General features: G+C 40.6%; 1 protein-coding gene across 5 annotated transcripts in view; it reads left to right on the forward strand.

Annotated features, from left to right (window-relative positions):
• The window catches only part of CCSER1 (coiled-coil serine rich protein 1), a 1,112,896-nt gene that overhangs the window by 966,265 nt on the left and 124,154 nt on the right, over positions 1 to 22,477 (forward strand). Inside the window, exon 10 of one of the 5 annotated variants that reach the window (XM_043512610.1) lies at positions 8,434 to 8,478. The exons of the other annotated variants lie outside the window; for them this stretch is intronic. Within the exon in view, the coding sequence (XP_043368545.1) occupies positions 8,434 to 8,442 (9 nt within the window). The 3' untranslated portion in view covers positions 8,443 to 8,478. The remainder of the gene's footprint in view (positions 1 to 8,433; positions 8,479 to 22,477) is intronic. 5 annotated transcript variants of the gene reach the window in all.

Genomic DNA, 22,477 nt, shown 5'->3' on the forward strand with positions numbered 1-22,477 from the left:
TGCAATGGGACCCCAGTCTTGATTGGGGCCTTTGGACACTATCATAACAATAATGGTAATATGTTTATGAATAGCTATAACATGGGTTAAATCATCAGCTGTTTCTGGTAAATGCTGGTTACATGTGAAACAGGAGCCACAAAGGAACTCTTCCAGCAGCTCCGTGATCCTGAAGCTGATTTTCAGCTGTCCCCCTACCCTGAGTAGTTTAAAGAAGCCCATGAACCTGTTCTAAACTATGCCAGCTTGTAAGATTCACTGTGTAGCTTGCCACCTTCATTGCATATAAGCCAAAATCCTAGCGCTGCGTGACATGACGATATGTTGATCACAGTGTGTGGCTGAGAGAATGACTGACCGATTTCACAGAAGTATCATGAATGACTAAACAAAGGATACTGGCACATGCAGCTCTGTGGGCAGAAAAACCCTCTTGAACAAGTTTGAAAACTGAATGTTCTCTCTGCTCAGCCCCTTTCATCGCCATGATGTCCACTGTTGCTGCAAAAATAAATGGTTTTGATTCATTAAAGTCAATGGGACCAATCATGGAGTGAGGTGCCATTCAACAGAACTGGAGGTATCAGTATCTGGTGTAATAAAATATGTTGAGAATTGTTGCTATGTCACCATATATCAAGTTTAAAAGTCTCATTCTGACATTCAAGGCGTTCCACAAATCTCCCTGGCTCTACATCTCATGCACTACATCCCAACACATTTCCCTATCCTTTCCAAACTTCCAGCATGTTTTCTGCATATCACTTGCTTTTCCCTGCCCCAGTCCATCTTCTCTTTGGTTTCCAGGCTGTTTCTCCATGTGAAATGACCTCCCTACTCCAGTTCTCCAAGACACAGTCCTCTCACTCAGATTACTCCTATAGACCTATTTCTCTGCTGTCTGTAAGAAGTATATTAATATGAAAAATATATACAGATAGATATATTAGATTGAAAGGAACTCTTAATGTCTGATTGCCTAATGTCATCAAAAAGATAATATTATCATACTGAACCCTTCCCTTTCCTCTGTAAAGGATGCACTTTGCATGGGATGTAGGACATGCATTGTTTTGCTGCTGTTTTTTAAAAGTAGTGTATCTACTCAGTGTTTTATTTTGGAGGCTTGTTTAAAATGTGACAGAAAATCCATTTGTAAGAAAGCAAGGTTTTCAAACGCTGCATAACATTTGGTGCAAAAGGGAAGACTAACAGAAATTAATGGACCTTTAGAGACTAACTTTTTGACCCCAGTACATAGAGACATAATCAAGATAATTGAAAGCTTTCCAAAGTGGAGCAGGCCAAGAAAGATAGCGTGCTACAATTAGCATCTGCAGTATAATAGTGCTGCTGATGACTTTTTAACACAAGTATCGGAATAGAAAGGAAGTGGTTTGTTGTTGTTGTTGTTTTCATCCTACAGCAAGGGAACAAGAAAGGCCTTCTTGGAGATAGCTTGTTACTACTGGGAAAGTGTAAGATGGCAGGAGGGTAAATAACATATTTTACCACTTTAAGAGTATCCAAGGCAGCATAGACTTCACTGACTGACTTCATTCTGAGAGAAGCTGTTGGAAAATATATCATGCAAGAGGATAGAGTTGCATGTTGAAAATGTAGACTGTAAGGGAGTCAGCCAGTGTGGATTCATGAAATGCCACCCACCCAACTCACTTGGAGGGAAAATAGATGGGGCAGCTTGCAACTGGGACAGCCTAGTTGAATAAGGGAGGAAAACACATGCAGAGGTGCCTCTCCCATTCAGAGTCTCATTGGCTAGCTCGGAGAGGAAGGGACTTGACTGGTCCTTCACCCTCCCCTTTCATTAACTTAAAGCCTAGCCTGAAGCATGTGGAGCCTCTCTTTGCTCTCTGCTAGCAGTCCCACTCTTCTCACCCTGTATTGGAAGCCTGTTTTGGGCTCAGAGCAGTGGTGAGCTGGAGCCAGTTCGCACTGGTTCGCTAGAACCTGTTGTTAAATTTAGAAGCCCTTTTAGAACTGGTTGTTCTGTGAGGGACAACCGGTTCTAAAAGGCCTTCTAAATTTAACCGACCAAAAGTGGTGCCTTAGGCGCTGACTCCACGGGTGCTCCAGCCCTGGAACACCCAAGGAGAAAATTTGGTGGGTGCAGAGCACCCACCAGCAGCTCCCTGGCCCCAGCTCACCTCGCCTCTGCTCCGCCTTCGCCTTCTCTCCTGAATGCGCCGCCCCGCTGTGCTTGTCCGCGCCCCCAGACTTCCCACGAATCAGCTGTTCGCGCGGGAAGCTGGAGCAGGCTGAGAAGCAAGCGGCGGCTTCCTGCACAGGCCCAGGGAGGTGGAGGAGAGCTCGGGCGGGGGGCAGGCGCGAGGAGGGCCGCCTGCACCACAGCAGGTAACCCGGGTGGCGCGCAGGAGAACCGCTCCCCGCCCCAGCTCGCCTCCGCCACCCTTGGCCTGAGCAGGAAGCCACGGCCTGCTTCTCAGCCCTCCCCGGCTTCCGGCCGAACAGCTGATTCGCGGGAAGCCTGGGGGGGGGCGCGGAGAAGCAGAGCGGGGCGGTGGGTTCAGGGGAGGAGGCGGAGCAGAGGTGAGCTGGGGCCGGGCGTGGGGCGGGGAGCTGCCGGTGGGTGCTCTGCACCCACCAAATTTTCTCCTTGGGTGCTCCAGCGCCTAAGGTGCTACTTTTGATGTGATCAGTGAGGGAGCAGCTGCTCCCCCCCAGCTACGCTTCCCCCACCCCTAGGAGCCAGAGGGACCTGCTAGATGCTTCCTGGGAGCTGCCCCAAGTAAGCACCACTGGGACTCCCCACCTCGCCCCCCGGCAGGTGCCTCTGGCTCTTAGGGGTGAGGTGGGCGCCCACTACGGTGGTCCATGAGACCCTCCTGCCCGGTTCTGGGGGAGTCGGGGACAGGGGAGGGGGGTGGATGGGCAGGGGTCCTGGGGGGGCGTCAAGGAACGCTGGGGGTTGGATGGGGCAGGAGTCCCGGGGGGCGGGGGTGGGCAATGACCCCCTCGTGGAGTGAGGAGGGAACCCGTTCTTAAGATTTTGGCAGCTCATCACTGGCTCAGATGGTGTTTTCTTCCCAGAGAAGCCAAATTGGCAGAGGCATGGGGAATTTTTTGCCTTCCTCACAAATCCTTGAGGTGCAGTTAAATTAAATAGGAATTGAATTTAATAATTAATGGTAGCACTCAGTAAGGCTGTTAGTTCATTGCACCTTGCAGCCATTTTCCAATGTGCCTAAAAGGATAAAAGGAAAAATTCCCAGAAGCAAAAGATTTTACTGATGGGCTTTGTACTCATGGGCTTTGGGAAGATCTTGTGGCCTTTGTCGCCCAACGTCACGCCTTTCAGTACCCTCTCTTTGTGGGTGGTAGGACTGAGAAGAACAAGCTAAGTCATAGGGGTAGACTGAGGAGAATCAGTTATATTATATTATATGGTAATAGCCCTATAACCTCTGCAGTGGAACAACTTAAAATGCCAAGTATGGCAAATGGGCAGGTAGTGTTCCTCCCCTACCTAAGTTAAGTTTAATAAAGTTGTGGTGCTGCTTAAAATCCATCCCTGTGTTTGTCCTTATTCACTGTTGTAACTACATGAATAGACTCATACTTGTTAAATGCATATGGGAACCTCACTAATTGAGAGACAAAGCTGAAAGCATGGCAAAAATGTGTAACTCAGAAAATCAATCCTGTAAAAGATGGTTGTATAAATTCAGGGCTCAGGATTATAGGTGGAGAACTGGAGCAGTCCATTTAAAAACAGACTTGAGGTCTTTTTCAGGTAAAAAGTAATAATTTATAGTTTGGAGAATTAAGACAATGAATTTGATTGTTGTATGGCTTTTATAAGAACATACACCATTTTCTTCTCCCTGTTACCTTTTCCTACATCTGTTTAGACTGAGAGTTAATTCAGACTATATGAGCATCACTTTCCACCCACACTAAATGGGAGGGAGTTAGTTTTTTTAAAAAAATACATGTATTTATTTTAAAGAGAAGGGTATAGAGCTGCATTTTCTTTATCATTCTTTCCCACCTCTGTTATATCAATCATATCCCACAACAAATTTGTGAAATAGCTTTTATTTTGATGACATTTGGGCTCTGCCAGTGGTTCCCCAGCTGAAGCAAAATAGTTTCCCTTGCTGTGAACTTAGTGAGATCAAATCAAGAAAACTCCGAAAATAAAATAAACTGTGATAAGTAGATATGTTCTCAAATCAGATAATTCTGCATGCTGTAGGTAAGTTGTATAAACACAATAAAACAAGGTAGAAAATTCAGTGAACCATTGATTAAAAAAAATAGGAAAATATAGATTGTAGACCTATCGGGAGATGGGAATAAGGTAGGGGAAAATGTCTCCCAATACTTTCCCTGGGGCTCCACACTGCGTTTTAATGTTAGCTGTGTCTAACAGGCACACTTTAGCCCTAAATGAATACTGACAGAAAATAAACATGCTGGCATCAGTTAAAATGATATTTCCCAAAGTGTGGGACATTCCTTCTGGAAAAGTTTCAAAGGACTCTGGTGGGGGCCTGGACATACCTCTGGATTGTTCTCCAGAGTCTCATCTTTCATTTAAATAACAGTACATTTCTAACTGTTATGGTTATATAGAAAATCTTCAAACTGTGAAGTGAGTATAACTGACACAGTGATGTCTTCCTGAGTTTGCAATAGCTCTGAGTCATGAGCCATTTCAGTAAGTGCTAACTCAGAAGTCAGTAATGGTACTTTAAATGGCAACATTGTTCACTTTTTCACTGCCCACTGAAGCATGCATGAGAGGAAGTGTCATACTATGAAGATCTTTACCGGTTTTTCCCCAGTGTGTCAGGATGGGGCTGGGTGGGGAGGGCTGTAAAATGTATAAATTAAGATGAGTAGTTCTCTGCAAACATTTGGCAGGTTTGCACTGGGGATGCAATATGTTTCAATTTCCTGAAGAGAGGCTTAGCTTTCAAAAGCATGGGAAACACTGAATTAAAGCAGACACAGTGCATTTAATAAATGACTGACTAAGAAGGAGTCCTCTATGCACGCACACGTACACACACACGGTGCATACTCCTCTTGAGACATCTTGCCGTGTGACAGACTTTCTCTAGTGGCAGATGCTTATCTGGCTGTACTCTGTTACCTCTGTTGTGCATGCTTTTGGCAGGCAAAGGCCAGGATTTAGCCTTCTATTAGCAGTACGATGTAGGGTAAAATGCAAAAGCGTTGTATTTTTTAACTGAATCCCAGCTATGCTTTGCTAATGCATCATGCTGAATTAGTATACTTCTGTGTGGTGATCTAGTTGAAGAGAAATGTGGTCTGAATCTACTTTACTGTCAGTGCAATAGTCGTGAGTCCTGATTCAGCAAGGTACTTAAGCACGTGCCTAATATTAAATACATGAGTAGTCCCCCCCCACCCCAGTTCAGATGAGACCATTTATGTTAAGTAGTTTGCTGAATTAGTCATAATTCTGGTGTCCTTTTGCATTTAAGATTACTTTTATTTGTGATGTGCAATTCCGCACATCAGTCCTCAGTGGGCACTGTAATAAGAGCTTATGGGGAGTTAATTATGGACAACTTGCTTAGACTCTATTTGTTTAGATTTTTTCCACCAGTGCTTAGCAATATCCAATTAATATTAAACATCTTTTAGATTTTATCAGTTAATTATGGTTTTACTGGCATAGTATCAAAAGTTGGTCTGCAGAACAGAATGGTCATAATTGAAACTATTGCCAAGTTTTCCAATTGTAATTAAATATTAAAAAGCTGGTCGGGTAGGATGGTAAATGTGCTGCTTAAATCTCCTTGGTCTTGGCTACTGTTTCATTTTACTGTCCTGTACTATTTCATTTTCATATACTATAAAAAATGGTTTTCAGTTCTTTGATTCATATCTGTTTTTACAACAGCACTTTTGTGTGTGTGTCTGTGCTTTAGTTCTCTGTTTTATTTTCAGACTTCTTTTCTCTGTAATTTAAAGCTGTAATGGTGCATTCTGGAGAATTGTAGCATAAAAAATTAACTTTCAGTAATTAATTCCATCATTTTACTACTTTGAACTATCAATAGAGCTGCACAATATATGGTGATGCACTAAGATATGTGAGGAGCTGTGGCTTTTTCCTTTTTAAAAAATCATAGTTATTAGCGATTCAGAAAATAAGTATCGGAGTAGCAGCCGTGTTAGTCTGTATTCGCAAAAAGAAAAGGAGTACTTGTGGCACCTTAGAGACTAACAAATTTATTTGAGCATAAGCTTTCATGAACTACAGCTCACTTCAAGCTTATGCTCAAATAAATTTGTTAGTCTCTAAGGTGCCACAAGTCCTCCTTTTCATCTGGTATAGAAGCTGATTTAAGTGATAGCTTAACATCCCACAGTTAGTAGTTCTGCAATTTCATATTTGAGTTCCTTCAGAACTCTTGGATGAACACCATCTGGTCCTGGTGACTTACAATTGTTTAATTTTATCAATTTGTTCTAAAAACTCCTGTATTGTCACTTCAATCTAGGAGAGTTCCTCAGATTTGTCAGCTAAAAAGAATGTCTCAGGAGTAGGAATCTCCTTCACATCCTCTGCAGTGAAGACCAATGCAAAGAATTCATTTAACTTCGATGCAATGTCCTTCTCTTGTGTGTGTGTGTGTGGGGAGGGAGGCTGGGGGACTACCAGCATGATAGGCCTGTGCCACACACTTTACATCTAGATACAAATTTCTCCAAAGTTCAGGGGTGGTCAGATCTGGGTCCCCGGTACAGTCCCATAGCGAATTTATTTTTTATTTGCTGTAATCACTGTCATGGATATTTATACATACTGATAATCTGATTTTCTGAGAAGCCCTGATTCAGCAAATAATCCCTATTTAGCAAAGCACTTAAGCTTTTACATAAGTCCCATTGACTCTAATGGGACTTAAACAAGTATTTAAAGTTCAGCTTCAGTGCGTTGCTGAATAAGGATGGATTGAAGAGGGTGGTCAAGTGCTTTGCTGAATTAGGGCTGGAATGATCAGAAAATGTCCAGAGGCAGAGATATAATAAGAATCTAATTACACCAAGAAAGGTCTGTGACTATCACAGGTGAAAAGAATGAATTCTGCAGTAATATCAGGAGGGAAAGGGACTTAGTGACTTCACTTAGAATGGAGAAAAGCCCTTTAAACTGGAATACACCGGATTGCACCTATGGAATTAAATTATACAGAATATGACAACATATCCATCCATGTATTTATTATGTGTTTATAAGAAAAGCAGTGAGCAGCAGTCTTACTAGCTTAATTAATCACCTTAAAATCATAGAATGGATGGCTCTTCCCATGTAAATAAATACCCGCACCCCCCACAATAAGCACTATGATCAAGATTTAACTTCTTGAGACTCTGCATGTGAGAAATTAACTTGTGCATCTGAGTATCTGCAAGATCAGGCCTTAAAGCCATCAAAAGCCCACCCATGAATAAAGCCATTTCATGAAAACTCCTCCAAGCTTAATTCTGTCAAGAATAGATGTGCTTTGTAGTGTGTATTTTTAAAGATTAACAGATCTGGGGTCTGGCAAAAAGAGGGGAAGTATATTCATGGCACTTACTGATTTGAAGTAAACTCTCCCCGAATCTAATGACAGAAATGTCTCTCACAACTGCATGGTCTTTATTGTGTTCTGATGTACAACCACAAATATGCAATAAGGATGCTTTAGGTGGGATCTTAAGACATAATAAAATTTCACCTAGGGCTTGTCTACACAGAGCAGGAATGCACACTACCAGGGTATGATTTCTAAAGTGCACTCGTGTTACACACCAATTGGTCCATGTAGCCCCTACTGGCACAAATTAAAAGTTCCCTAGTGGGCTTTAGTTTGAAGCTGTTTGTTGAAGTGCACTAGGGAACTTTCAGTTCACCCCAAAAGGGGCTACACAGGCCAGTTCATGCACCAGTGGGCCTAGGATATCACCCCAGGTACTTATAGCTTAACATAAAATATTGGGCCAGATCCTTAGCTATAAACTAGTCTAGCTCCAGGGACTTTCATGGCATTAGGATGGTTCACATCAGCTGAGGATCTAGCTCTTTGTTTCCACAGCCAATAATGCATTAAAAAGGGGGAGAAAGTACAATGAAAGGTGGCATGGACTGAAACTTAACCTTTCATGATCAAAATTATAAGGTATAGTTACACTTAATCAAGGGATGAGGTTAACAAGGGTGTTTTTTGTACTCAAAGTTAGTGAATGGGGCAGGAAGTATGAGGTTAATTTCATTCATTTTAATGTCCACAATGGTGCCAGTGCTCATTTTGTTTAATGGTTCATCTTTGTTTCATATGCATTCTTACCATTTTCATTCCATTTTCTTTTTCTTTGTTTTTATTTCCTCATCCATTATGTTCCATTGTGCATTCTTGGCTACAATTCGTGTAATCATTACTACCGTCTGAAGGAAATCCCAGTCTCCAGGTATGGTGCTATGCTTATGTAAAAACTAGTACACAGTTTCTCAAACTTTTTCATACTGTGGACTCCATCTTCATAGAGATCATCTATTACAGCCCCCTCTTTTCCCATTAAAGATGGATTGACATCCCTGTGGTAACTACAGCAATTGTTTACATGGAAAGTTGATATTAGGATACTATTTAATGTACATTTAACTTCTTTTAATTTACCACCTCAGGTAGAAACAAAGAGGAGAGGCAGCATCTTATGACCAATTAGATCTCCACAGACTGCTCATAGTTCATAGACCACAGTTTGGGAACCACTGGTGTCATTAATTTAATGAGCTGACACCTCCCTAATCTAGTCTGTAGAGCTAGTTGCTTTCATTTGAAGGAACCCCTTGAGTTGCACTGGTAGTTCAGTTTGCTATTGCTAATATTTCAGATTAGATGCTTAATACTCAGGTGCACTGTTCTCCTTTCTAATGACAGACTGATGGATAAATAACTTTTGTTACTGTTCATTCTCATCCTTACTGTTCTATTTCTATATGTCTAAACTAACTTCCGTAGATAAAGTTGTCATTTATAAGTATCATTTACGTGATTTTATTCCTTTCAATAATATGTCATACAGAGGATTGGTGCATGGCTAATTGACTCTTGCTTTAAAGATCTAACTATTTTGTTTGAAGATAGCAGAAGTTTGATTGGGTCAAAGTGGGTCATTTGCTACATAGTGCAATGATAAACTTTGAGAAACAGTTTTTTATAACCCTCTAAAACATTGCCAGAAATCATTGGCTTTATGGCTTGGCTCACCAGTGTACTTTGGGCCATCAGGCAAGAGAAAAGGTAAGTCCTAACAAAATATTTATTCTCTGTTAGTATAAATTCTTTTAAAGTAACAAAGGTAATTTCATACACAGTGTTTATACAGACCATGAATGAAATGTTCTTATGCACTCTTTTTCACTTGTGCACATTTTTATATGCATTGGGCTAGATTCTAAAATGGTAAAAGTTGATGTAGCGTTATTGCAGTTAATGGACCTGGATCAATTTACACCAGCTAATGATCTGGCCCTGTATATGTGAAGGTGCTTCCCAACAATATATTTGTTTCCTTACAAACAAAAAAAAACGAGGAGTCCTTGTGGCACCTTAGAGACTAACACATTTATTTGGGCATCAGCACATGAAAATACACAGCACATGAAAAAATGGGAGTTGCCTTACCAAGTGAGGGAGGTCACTCGGTAAGGCAACTCCCATCTTTTCATGTGCTGTGTATTTATACCTGCCTACTGTATTTTCCACTCCACGCATCTGATGAGTGGGTTGTAGCCCATGAAAGCTGATGCCCAAATACATTTGTTAGTCTCTAAGGTGCCACAAGGACTCCTCGTTGTTTTTGCAGATACAGACTAACATGGCTACACCTCTGAAACCTTACAAACAAAGAATCCATAGTCCTAATGAGCTTTTAAACCACTTTGTTTCTTAAAGAGCATCTGTTACTGAAGCTTGAAAAATGCCTTAAAACTAAAAGCAGATTTCTATTGTGCCAAGAAAGAAACACAAAAGATCAGCCCATTCAAAGAAGGAGCTAAGTCTTGGCTCTGCTCAAAGATTGAGATCTTCAGTACCATCTACCAGTAAACCATTAGGAGAACAAGGTAGAGTGTGCTCTGAGAAGAGGCTGTCACCAGTACAGACCCCTTCTCATTGTGTGGTGTTGACGCCAACACCTGTGCCTGGGCTGTTGAGACCAACCCCTGGTACAGCACTGGACCCTTTGGTGTAACAACCGCACCATAAAAATGTCACAGTACTGATGACACTGGCAGCCTGTGCAGCAGAATGGGAGCTATTGTCTCTCAGTGCTGGATTCTCTGAAGGTTCAGAAGACAAGTCAGCCAGTGTTGGTGGATCCTCAGGCCCTGGCTTCAGGCTTACCTCAGAAACAAGATTAGCCCTTGGTACCGTGGGGGGGGGGGAACTAGATCTTCAGAGCATCACCTGGTACTGTCTAGGAATAAACCCAGAACACTGTCCCTGGTGCCAGTATCTCAAGATATATACTTACTGACTTTCTTTCCTAAAACCTATTTTCGAAAGAATGAGGAGAGGCTCCTTACCTTGGATGTTAGAAGGGCATTGGCTGTTTATGTGGACTGAACTAAGTCTTTTAGATCATCATCCTAGCTGTTCATGTCAGTTGCAGACAGGATGAAGGCCTACCAGTTTCAACACAGAAGATTTTGTCCTGCGTTTGTCTGTGCTATAGCATTACCAATGTAACCACCCTCCCTCTCCACAAGCAAGGTGGTAGAGTACTCTACAAAATCTCATGCAGCTTTTACAGTTTTTTTGGCTCAGGTGTCTATAACAGAGATTTGTAGAGCTGCAATTTGGTCACTGATATACGCCTTTACTATTTGTTGTCCTATATGTCAACATTCCAGAGATGATGCCAAGTTTGGGCAAGTAGTTTTTCAGTCATGGTTCAGACAGATTCCAAAACCCATCTCTGAATTGCCCTGCCTGTGAGTCACCTGAAGTGGAATAGACATGTGCAATCACTCTAAGAAAAAAACTTTCTTAACCTGTTGTGTAACTGTTGTTTTTTGAGATGTGTTGCACATGTCCATTCCATTACCCATCCTTCTTCTCCTTTATATTAGTGTCTGGCTGGTAAGAGAGAACTAAGAAGGGCCTGGGGCAGCTCCACCCTTTATACCCTTGTGCAGCAGCACAAGATGGCTAAGGGTGCACTAAGGGAAAAATCTCCAACTCTGGTTCAGTGGGCATGGACATACCTGAAGTAGAAATGAAGTATGCAACACATCTCCAACAACAGCAGTTACACAAGAAGTTAGGAACCATTTATTTCAACTGGGCAATTTTTCCATAGATAACATTAGTATTAATAGTATGGTCCAGTTTGATTTCAGGTGTACTGCTGTAAACCCAGAGAAACTCAATTTACATAAAAGGATTTACTCCAGATTTATAATGGTGTAAATGGGATCCAAATCTGACCCTGTCTAATTGCAGATTTGTAGCATACAAATTGCAAGGTACATTATTTAGAGATTTATTCTAACTAAACTTGGATTACTCCCTGTCATGTCACTACTATATAATTTCATGACCTTCATGGATATTCCCTGCTCATTAGCAAAGCAGGTTCAAATTGGCTCTGTTATGCTAATGTATATAGGATCATGGCTCGATTCTGGGAATGCATGTGAGGCTATTGCTCAGTTATGGTACCTCATATGAACCAAACTTTGAACATAAATAAAGAAATAAATAATACATTAAACACAAAATACTATTTGGTGGGTTTGTAGGTAAACCGTGCAAGAACAAGGAGAGATGGAGAGATTCAAATGACTGAGATTCAGTGTGGAATGGGTTGAGAAGCTGAGATGATTATGTGTCTGATCTCACCGAGGTGAATCTCTCCATTGACAGCAGTGGGCCCTACATTTTTTATGTACGTGTGGATAGGAAATTCTTAGGACAGTATTTAAAGTATTTGCAGAGATTTGCCTGCCTATTGAGAATTAGCAGGCAACTTATCTGTCAGTGACTGTATAATATCCTTGTACCCAAACTGGTGAAGACAATGCGGTATTGTATTGAGTGTTTTACTTCACAGAATGAATATAACAGATCTTTCTGTAACTGTTTAAAAAAAGACATCAGTTTGCCTGTAAATTCGAAGTGCATTTTTACTTCAATTCTCAGAGTCTCTAAATCACTTTTGAAACCAAGGCTGCTCCCTTTCTTGGTTATGAGGATATTGTGATCCCAGAAGTTACTTTTTGATTTGTTACCACAAGATCCATTTTATCCTTGGATAAAGCAGAACATTCCTACAATGGTATTCATTTTACGTGCATATAAAGTTGAAGAATTTAGATGTTGAAAACCATGCATAAAGAGCAAGGATAAAATAATGAAGCAGGAAAGCAAGTTTAGGTTTATTAATGTAAGCCTAGATTTGGCTCATGGGAGAAGTTCTGCCTGCCTGCTGCATCACTCATTCCGAATGAAACAGACCAGGGCACAGGATGTTCCGTTCTGGTTCAGCTGCAGCCTTTGTTAGCAACAGGTAAAGTCTGCAGTGGTAAGACTTGTTGTTAGTGGGAGAGAAGTAGCAGGCTTTCTGTAAAGTCAATGAATATTGTAGACATGTATCTGAGAGCAGGTTGTAATTCCAGTTTCTAAATTGATGCTGAACGTGGTTTGACACTGGTGTGTGTTGAACAGTTTTCAACGCATGTTCAAAGGCAGCTGTTGTTGACCCCTGTTGTCAGCAATGAGTACATTATATAAAGCTTCTTTATATTGGAAAATGTTATTGTGTTTAATTGCAACTGGAAACTCTCCATTTTGATGACATCGTACTGATCACAACTTTGCAGTCATTGTAGACAAGGAAAATTCGCTTTCAGCTAGTCATGGTTAAACTCAGGTCTTAGCAGTGTGAGCCTACACCGACCACAGTCAGTATTGTGTCCTCTAAGTCAACTGTTTCCAATTGTGTTTAAACATAACATAATAAATCTTGGTTTCAGAGTAGCAGCCGTGTTAGTCTGTATTCGCAAAAAGAAAAGGAGTACTTGTGGCATCTTAGATAGTCTCTAAGGTGCCACAAGTACTCCTTTTCTTTTTGATAATAAATCTTGTAGCCTAGACATGTCTATAGTGTGTGCAAGGTGAATGGCAACATTTCCACTAACTTAACTGGGTACAGGATCAGGAACTGTGAATGTTCCCCATTTATATAATTTGTATTTAACTTTTTATTTCTTCTTTATTTTTGAAATCTTTTTTCCCTTGGTTAATATTTTTTTCACTTGAAGGTTTTCCAGATACCAGTTTTATGCATACATGCATGGAACCTTGAGTCAAAAGACAGAGATTTTATGGATATAAATTTTCTTACTTTATTACTTCACCTTCTTATCCATATATAGTGGATCCTTAACTAGCGTAAGTCAATGCAGTTCCATTGGTTACAATAACTGAGGATCCGACCAATTGCATTTTTATGCAACAGTATTTATTTTATCTCAAACAACCAAACCAATGTGACTGATCTTGACTGACAAATTTCATCCCATTCACTGTTTCTGGTTGAACTAAAACCAACGGAAGGTATGAATATGTAGTGGAAACAATTATACTACAATGGCATTCAGAAGCACTCTTCTATCCTTCTACATATAGCATCATTAAACATGATTAATGTTGATGTACACGGAGATATAAGCCCTTATATCAAAACTTTTTTTTCATTACTAAAGCAGAATCCACTTTTGGGCACACCCACTCAAATAGGACAAGTACCAGAGAATAGATTCAATACAGTGCATTTCAGTAACTCTAAATAATAGATAAATGGTGTCTCTTGTCCATTTAAATGTCACTCTTGATCTCTTCTGCAAATCTAGCCATAGTTGCCTATAGGTGATAATTAGTGTTTGTCAGATTATCTCCTGTATTGGGATAGATGGCAGTAAATCAATTACCCGTTTGTTTATTTCATTCGGCTTCCTTTCACTGTTGTGGTTCAATCAGTAGAAATTAGTAGTTTTTGATTATCTTATTGCTTTAATAAGCTAATTTTAAGCAGTTTATCAAATGAGTGAATTTATTCCAGCTCCGTGTATTTGTACGAGCTTCTGATAATTGGAATAATCACTGTATTTCCATTTCCACTTGCATATGCTGATTAAGAGGATTCTGCTCTATATTGAAGGATTAAATAGTCTCAGTTTTTCTATTTTATTTCTCAGCTCATGTACAGTATAGCTTATGCACTGAAAATTAAAACTAGACTGGGTACACAGTACACATAAACTAAACTGGACTGGGTACACATTACTCAGTACATAAGACCCTGCTTGAATTGTGAGATGATTGTCCCAAAAGTGAAGCTGAGTTGCAGACAAGCCATGGAAAATTGCAGAAAAGTAATAATGTATCTTATTATTTGCGGTAATAAGGTCCATAATTACTTTTCCGTGATTTTCCTGTGTTGGCCGTCCGGGGCTGAGATAACGGGTTCCCGCTGTCGGCTGCCCAGAGCTGAGAGTGGAGGGGCTCCTGCTGTAGAATTGCTGTGGAAGGCTAATATTGCAATTTCTGAAATATCATGAATTAAGTAGGGCCTTATCAAGACAGAACAATAAGAGGAAAAACACTTCATAGAATATCAGGGTTGGAAGGGACCTTAGGAGGTCATCTAGTCCAACCCCCTGCTCAAAGCAGGACCAATCCCCAACTAAATCATCCCAGCCAGGGCTTTGTCAAGCCTGACCTTAAAAATTTCTAAAGAAGGAGATTCCACCACCTCCCTAGGTAACGCATTCCAGTGTTTCACCACCCTCCTAGTGAAAAAGTTTTTCCTAATATCCAACCTATACCTCCCCCACTGCAACTTGAGACCATTACTCCTTGTTCTGTCATCTGCTACCACTGAGAACAGTCTAGATCCATCCTCTTTGGAACCCCCTTTCAGGTAGTTGAAAGCAGCTATCAAATCCCCCCTCATTCTTCTCTTCCGCAGACTAAACAATCCCAGTTCCCTCAGCCTCTCCTCATAAGTCATGTGTTCCAGTCCCCCATTTTTGTTACCCTCCACTGGACTCTTTCCAATTTTTCCACATCCTTCTTGTAGTGTGGGGCCCAAAACTGGACACAGTGCTCCAGATGAGGCCTCACCAATGTCGAATAGAGGGGAATGATCACGTCCCTCGATCTGCTGGCAGTGCCCCCTACTTATACATCCCAAAATGCCATTGGCTTCTTGGCAACAAAGGCACTCCTATCCAACTTCTCATCCACTGTAATCCCTAGGTCCTTTTCTGCAGAACTGCTGCCAAGCCATTCGGTCCCTAGTCTGTAGCCGTCCATGGGATTCTTCCGTCCTAAGTGCAGGACTCTGCACTTGTCCTTGTTGAACCTCATCAGATTTCTTTTGGCCCAATCCTCTAATTTGTCCAGGGTCCTCTGTATCCTATCCCTACCCTCCAGCGTATCTACCTCTCCTCCCAGTTTAGTGTCATCTGCAAACTTGCTGAGGGTGCAATCCACACCATCCTCCAGATCATTTATGAAGATATTGTACAAAACCTGCCCGAGGACCGACCCTCGGACACTCCACTTGATACCGGCTGCCAACTAGACATGGAGCCATTGATCACTACCCATTGAGCCTGACAATCTAGCCAACCTCTATCCATCTTATAGTCCATTCATCCAACCCATACTTCTTTAACTTGCTGGCAAGAATACTGTGGGAGACCATGACTTTGCTAAAGTCAAGGAACAACACATACACTGCTTTCACCTCATCCACAGAGCCAGTTATCTCGTCATAGAAGGAAATTAGATTAGTCAGGCACGACTTGCCCTTGGTGAATCTATGCTGACTGTTCCTGATCACTTTCCTCTCCTCTAAGTGCTTCAGAATTGATTTCTTGAGGACCTGCTCCATGATTTTTTCCAGGGACTGAGGTGAAGCTCGATAGTATGAGAGTTGTGGGGAATCACAGCTCAATATTGATTTGGGAAGCAGTCATGCCTCCCTGCTGTGCTCCTACCCATCTTGTTTTTGATGTTTCCTATGTTGTATTGAAATCAACCTGGTTTTATAGCTGCAGTTGTGAATATAAATGCCTCTCTAGAGTAGAAGTGAACCATTTGTCTAAAATTGTCTGCCTTAGGATTGTCTTGATTCAAAGACAGGATCCAAGTCTTCTAGCTTTCCTGGCATTTCTCTAATTTATATTCTGTAGTTAGTTCAGATAGATGAACATTTAGTTCAGCAAAACCTGAACCTTGCTGATGACTTGTCCTGCCAAGCTTTCCTTTTTTCATAAAGATTTTCATGTATTTGTTTTCCTTAAATATAAAGTCACAGAAAGAGCAGATTGGGAAATCTATACAGATACTCTTTACTTCATATAAGCAAGTAACAAGTAGATGGGAAATTATAAAAAGACATTTAACGTTTCAGTGTAGTCAAATGTATTTGTCATTAATTATGAAAATATACAGAAAGTTACTGAACAATACAAATCAGAGCATCATAACAGTGCAGTAAAGTTATCACTATTTAACAGCTTGCTGGTCTCTATGGAATGAAGGTTGAAAAGGAGGAAGATGTTAGAAATGAAGATGAGAGGATAATCAAAGAATTAAAGAGGAGAAGAAGGCAAAGGGACAGGGGATACTAACTCAAGACACAGAAACCCGTGTGGTGGTGATCTCCAATGAGATGTGAACTTAACTGGGCTTTTATGATGTGAACATTTCTTGTGCAGCATCTGAGAAACTAAGCCCTGGTTGTCCTGCACAACTTTCTCTCTCACCATAATATTTCACAAAACTCCATAGTTGCTCAATGGCTTACAGTCACAGTGCAAGAAGTTAACAGAGTAGGTCACCTAGTTAATCTGTAGAGACTTTACCCACTTGGTTTAACAAATTCTAGACTTTAAAAAGGGGATATTGAAAAGAATAAAATTATTCTAGTTTACTAAACTCTGTTACCCTAAGTCTGTTACAGCTGGAACTAAATGTTTTCTAATGGAGCAGGAATTGAATAGTTATTGTAAATGAAATTCCTAAATAACATCAGTGAAGTACGAATAGCAAATCATTAGTGAGAAATTATGTAACTGGGTAACTAGTAAGCAATTGAATCAGGAGGACAAAAATGTAGAAAGACATAAGTACCATTGAATCTTAACTGTGAGAGGTGTGCTTCAGCTTGGATCATGAAATATGTAGAGAAGAGACCATATAATGAAGTTATTTTGGCACAAGGAGAATTTGTAATTCTGCCAGAAGTTACAGAAACAATATTAAAATTCAAAAAGACAAACAGGGAAATACAATGTACAAGTCTGTTGTTTTCGATAATTCTGGTCTTCCTGCTGTTAGTTTTGCTACAGGGCAACAGCTCCATTATTAATTTGGATCCAAAAATCACAAAAGAATCCAAAAGGAGTACATTTGGATTATGTATAGTGAATAAATGTCTGAGGGCACTGGATACAATATGGGATGCTGAACATGAGCAAACAGGTGGTTCTGTTTGTGAATATGACCACTTGGTTGTCACACTAGATTTCAAGTAATGTCCAACCTCCTCATGGGAAGGAAGAGCTGAAAAAAAGCTAGTGACACAGTGTGATGAGACAACAGTATTTAGTACAGGAAACAGAGAAAGAAAGAGCTTTCACTCAGTTGGAAATTCAAATGGTAGATGCCCTGGAATCATATGCAAACAAGTAAAATACAAAAGGTAACCTAAAGTGAAATCCATGATAATGGAAGTTGTCACAAACCATCCTTTCTCCTCCTGTTACAATCCCCAAAGCAGGATAACTAGACAAACAAACTCATTACTCTGACCTCAGGAAAAGGAGACCCTGCCATTGAATAATCCCACAAATTAGGTTTATATAAAACAACTGACAATGATAATAATAATAGTTAATAATAATACTGCTATAGCACTGATCATTGGAGGATCTCATTGCATTTTATACATAATTTATTTCACACCCTTGTGAGCTAAATACTATTATTATTATCATCATCATCCCCATTTTATGGATAAAGAAGATAAAGCAAAGAGGGATTAACTGATTTTCTGCAAGGTAATACATGAAATATGTGTAAGAGCCAAATATAATATCCATGTCACCTGAATCTCAGGTCTATGTTTTAATCACAAGACCACTCTTCCTCCCGAATCAATTATGAGGACAAGCTGGCATTTTTAGAAATACTGATGCTAAAATTGTTTCTGTAAATATCCCCCCAAAGACTTCATTTGACAAATAAAACAGTGAAAATCAAAATACAGTGATTTGCTAATCATAATGGATTAAAGTCACCCCTATGCAATGGGCAAATACAAAGCCCATGCACCACTGAATTCCCACATAAGCTCCTTAAAATAGGGTTTTAGTGGGACTTATGTGTTAGACTGCCCCATAGGAGGTAAATTTCACCCAGTGAGAAAATTGTTGATTGGGGGAAAAAATAGGTACAGGTGTCACATTCTGGAGTATGATCCAGACTCGCGAGAGGTTGTGTCACTGCTTGCCCTGTAACTTTGGGCACCTCACAGTGCTTTGCTGTTGTAGCTCCCAACCTGTGCTGCTTGCAACCAATCTACAAGCATCAGGTCACACCCTGAGTGTCTGTGTGCTAGAGAGCCCTGGTACAGCAGTTCTGACCCCAGCGCTGTGTATAGTGCCACAGCTCCACTCTGGCTTCTACCAGCCACGGTTACTACTTACAGGGTGTCTCCAGTACACTCCCAGTCTCAGAACCTTGACTGAGGAGAGGGTCAGTCATCATATTGCTGGAAAACTGTGGGTGGCTGACTCTCTTCTCAGTCAAGGTTCTGGGACTGGGAGTGTGTTGGGTCACCCTGCAAGTAGTAACCAAGCCTGGTGGAAGCCAGAGAGGGGCTGTAGGCAGGCTGCTGGGATCAGAGATGCCTAACCAGGCCTGTCTAGCACATAAATACTCAGGGTGTGACCTGAATGCTGGTAGGTTGGTTGTGAGCAGCCCAGGTTGGGAGCTACAACAGCAAAGCATTGCAAGGCACCCAAGGTTATGGGCAGGTGGTGACACAACCTCTCATTGGTCTGGATTGCAACTCAGAATGTGACAACAGGATAGCCAGTAGAAAAACAGATCACAAGAATTACAACTTCTCTTAGCCACATAAATGGCTTAAATGTTGAGTCCTCCAGGAAAACATGTGCAAAAAAGGTTTAAAATCTGTTAATCTTTCGCATTGCTCGGCCAAAAAAAGACAAGCGATGAAATCCTGGCCCCAATCAAGTGAATGACAAAAGTCCCATTGGTATCAGTGACCCATTGGGGTCAGGATGTCACCCAAGGACTAAGGTATATGACCAAGAATACTAGTTAACAATGCATTATTTATTTCTCATAGGGTGAAATGGTCCCTTGTGCAAAGGGCCAGTCCAAGGCGTATGTGCCACATAAAGCCCTCAATACAGGATTTAAATTGGATTTAAATGATACACAAGATTTTTACTGGCCCTCTGTAGCAGGGTGAATTTCACCCATACAGAATAAAATGTTACTTTGGTTGTGTATATAAATTTAGAATAAAACTGTGCACAAACCCCACAAAGATATTTTGATTTGGAAAAAATTAGTCAAGTATAATCACACTTCAATTTGGCTGAGAAGTCAAGATTAAAACATCAAATAAGATTTAAATTGGAACAGAATCCCAACATGTCATACTTTCATGTGACATCAGGATCTAACTTTATGGTTCAAACAGTCAAACCAGCTGTGACTTTTGTATGCAGATTTTTAAGGTACCCTTTTAAGCTGGGGGGAAGAAAGTGCGTGAAGAGATATTAGTTTAACTTATAAGACTTACTGAACTGTACAAACGTCCAGTAAAAACTGTTGGTTGACAGAGAATTCTTAGAACATTCAGTAGTACAGATGGCCTTTAGCTAGTTATTTCAAATACTCAGCAACCTCTTTAAATATTCCATCAACCAAGTTCCTAAGAAAATGCATGCAGTTTTTAAAAGGGTCTTAAAAATCTCCAGTGATGAGGATTTCACAACCTCCCTTGGATGTCTATTCCACTGCTTAACTATCCTCTAAGGTTAGAAAGTTTTTCCTAGTATCAAACCTAAATCTCCCTTGCTGTAAATTAAGCTGATTATGTCTTGTCCTAACTTTAGTGGACATGGAAAATGATTGATCTCCACCCCCTCTGCATACCTCCTTCTCATCTGACAGCAAACCTTTGATAACTACTCTTTGTTGGTAATTACTCTGTCTTTCAATCAATTATGCACCCACTTTACAGTAACTTCATCTAGGCCACACTTCTGTAGTTTGCTTATGAGAATGTCACGTGGGACTGTTTAAAAAGGCTTATTAAAGATCCATCATGTCTACTGCTTCTCCCCCCTCCAACCTCCCCAACTAGGCCAGTAACCCTGTCGGAAAAGGAAGGTAGGTTGGTTTGGCATGATTTGTTCTTGACCATTCCACTTATTACCCTGTTACCTTATAGATGCTTACAAATTGATTGTTTAATAATTTGTTCCAGTATATTTCCAGGTATTGAAGTTAGGCTGATCGGTCTATAAGTCCCCAAGTCGTCTTTGTTCCTCTTTTTAAAAAATAGGTATGATGTTAGCCCTTTTCCAGTCCTCTGGAACCTCACCTATCTTACATAGGTTCTCAAAGATAATTGCTAACAGTTCCAAGATTGCTTCATATGGTTCCTTAAGTACCTTAGTGTGAATTTCATTAGGTCCTGCCACCTTGAATACATCTAACTTATCTAAATGTTCTTTAACTTCTTCTTTTCCAATTCTGACTTGTGTTATTTCCCCATTGTTGATGATATTAATTGTTAAGCAAGTGGTCACAATTACTCTTTTTAGTGAAGAGTCAAGGAAAATAAGCAATATACACTTCAGTCGTCTTCATGTCATCAGTTATTAGCTCTCCTTCCCCGGTGGGTGGTAGACCTAAACTTTCCTTCATCTTTCTCTTCCTCCAAATATATTTATAAAATAAACAGATTATTATTTATCTTCTTCTTATCTTTCATATTCCTTGCTCATTTTCTGCCTTAGCCTTTCTAATTTTGTATCTACATCCTTGCACTATATTTTTTTGTACTCAGTTTTGTCCATGCTTCCTCTCTAAAAGGATTCCTTTTAGATTTTTCAGGTCATGAAAGAGTGCTCCTGATGGAGCCTTATTGCCCTTTTTTATTCCTTCTATCTTTCCTTCACATCGAGATAGTTTGCTGTTGTGTCTTTAATGTTGTCTCTGAGAAACTGAAAGCTCTCCTGAACTTTCCCCCTTGGATTTTCCTCCAATGGGACCTTACCTACCAGTTATATGAGTTTGCTGAGTCTGATCTTATGAACTCCTTTTTTCTTATTCTGCTGCTCTCACTCCTTCCTTTCCTTACCATCATGAAATCTATCATTTCATGATCACTTTCATCCAAATTGCCTTCTGTTGTCACATTCACAAACAATTCCTCCTTATTAGTCAGAATCAACTCTAAATGTCTGCCCCTCTGGTTACTTCCTCCATGTTCTGAAACAAGAAGTTGTCCCCAGTACATTCCAACAACAATGGAGCATGTTGCTCCATTGCCCATGGAGCAGGCCCAGGATGGAACTGTGACTTTCCCTGCTCCCCTTTTACTCTTGAGGGGGAAGTAACTTAAAGCTTTAGAAAGGGTGCAACTTCTTTCTGATCTTATGCCAGCCCAGCTCTGCAGGATGGCGCAATAGAGGGGCAGAGCCATGGCTTGAGGCACAAGAGTATCAGGATCTTGGAAGGTCTTAAATAGCTTCACAGGCTGTTGGGAAAGATTTTTATACCCCAGGGCAGCCATGTAGGGGCAAAGATCATCCTAGCCATGAGTAAATGAATGTGTCTTGCACTGTATCCTGGATATCAATAGATCAGAGCTATTTTTGACCGACTGGATAGGGAGGAGGTTCCAGATCTGTGGGCCCCTTGCAAATAACTCTGTCACCAGCAACTTCCTCTTTTCAGTTAAAGGCAGATTATCTTGATCACCTCTGCTGATTATATCTACAGCAGTATGGTACAAAACAATCATTTGGAAACTCTTAGAACTGAAATTTGTTTTTACATGCAGACACTGACTCCATTTGGCTTGCTCACTACTGCAGTGTACTTTAAATGTGCCATGTGGGTTTTTGCCTAATGCATTAATTGTACTTGGCACCGAGCAATTTTGTTGTTGTTTTGTATTAAAGAGTTTCATTCATATTTGGGTAACTAAACACTCGATGATTGGGAATTAAATTTATTCTCTTCACCTATGCTTGGAGTTTCCTTGCATTTCTATAGGTACCTCAGCTGATTTTGGTTTCATTTTGCCAGACTTTGCCTGTTTAAAGCTCTGCCAA

This window comes from Dermochelys coriacea, chromosome 4 (assembly GCF_009764565.3).
Source record: "Dermochelys coriacea isolate rDerCor1 chromosome 4, rDerCor1.pri.v4, whole genome shotgun sequence".
Lineage (NCBI taxonomy): Eukaryota > Metazoa > Chordata > Testudines > Dermochelyidae > Dermochelys > Dermochelys coriacea.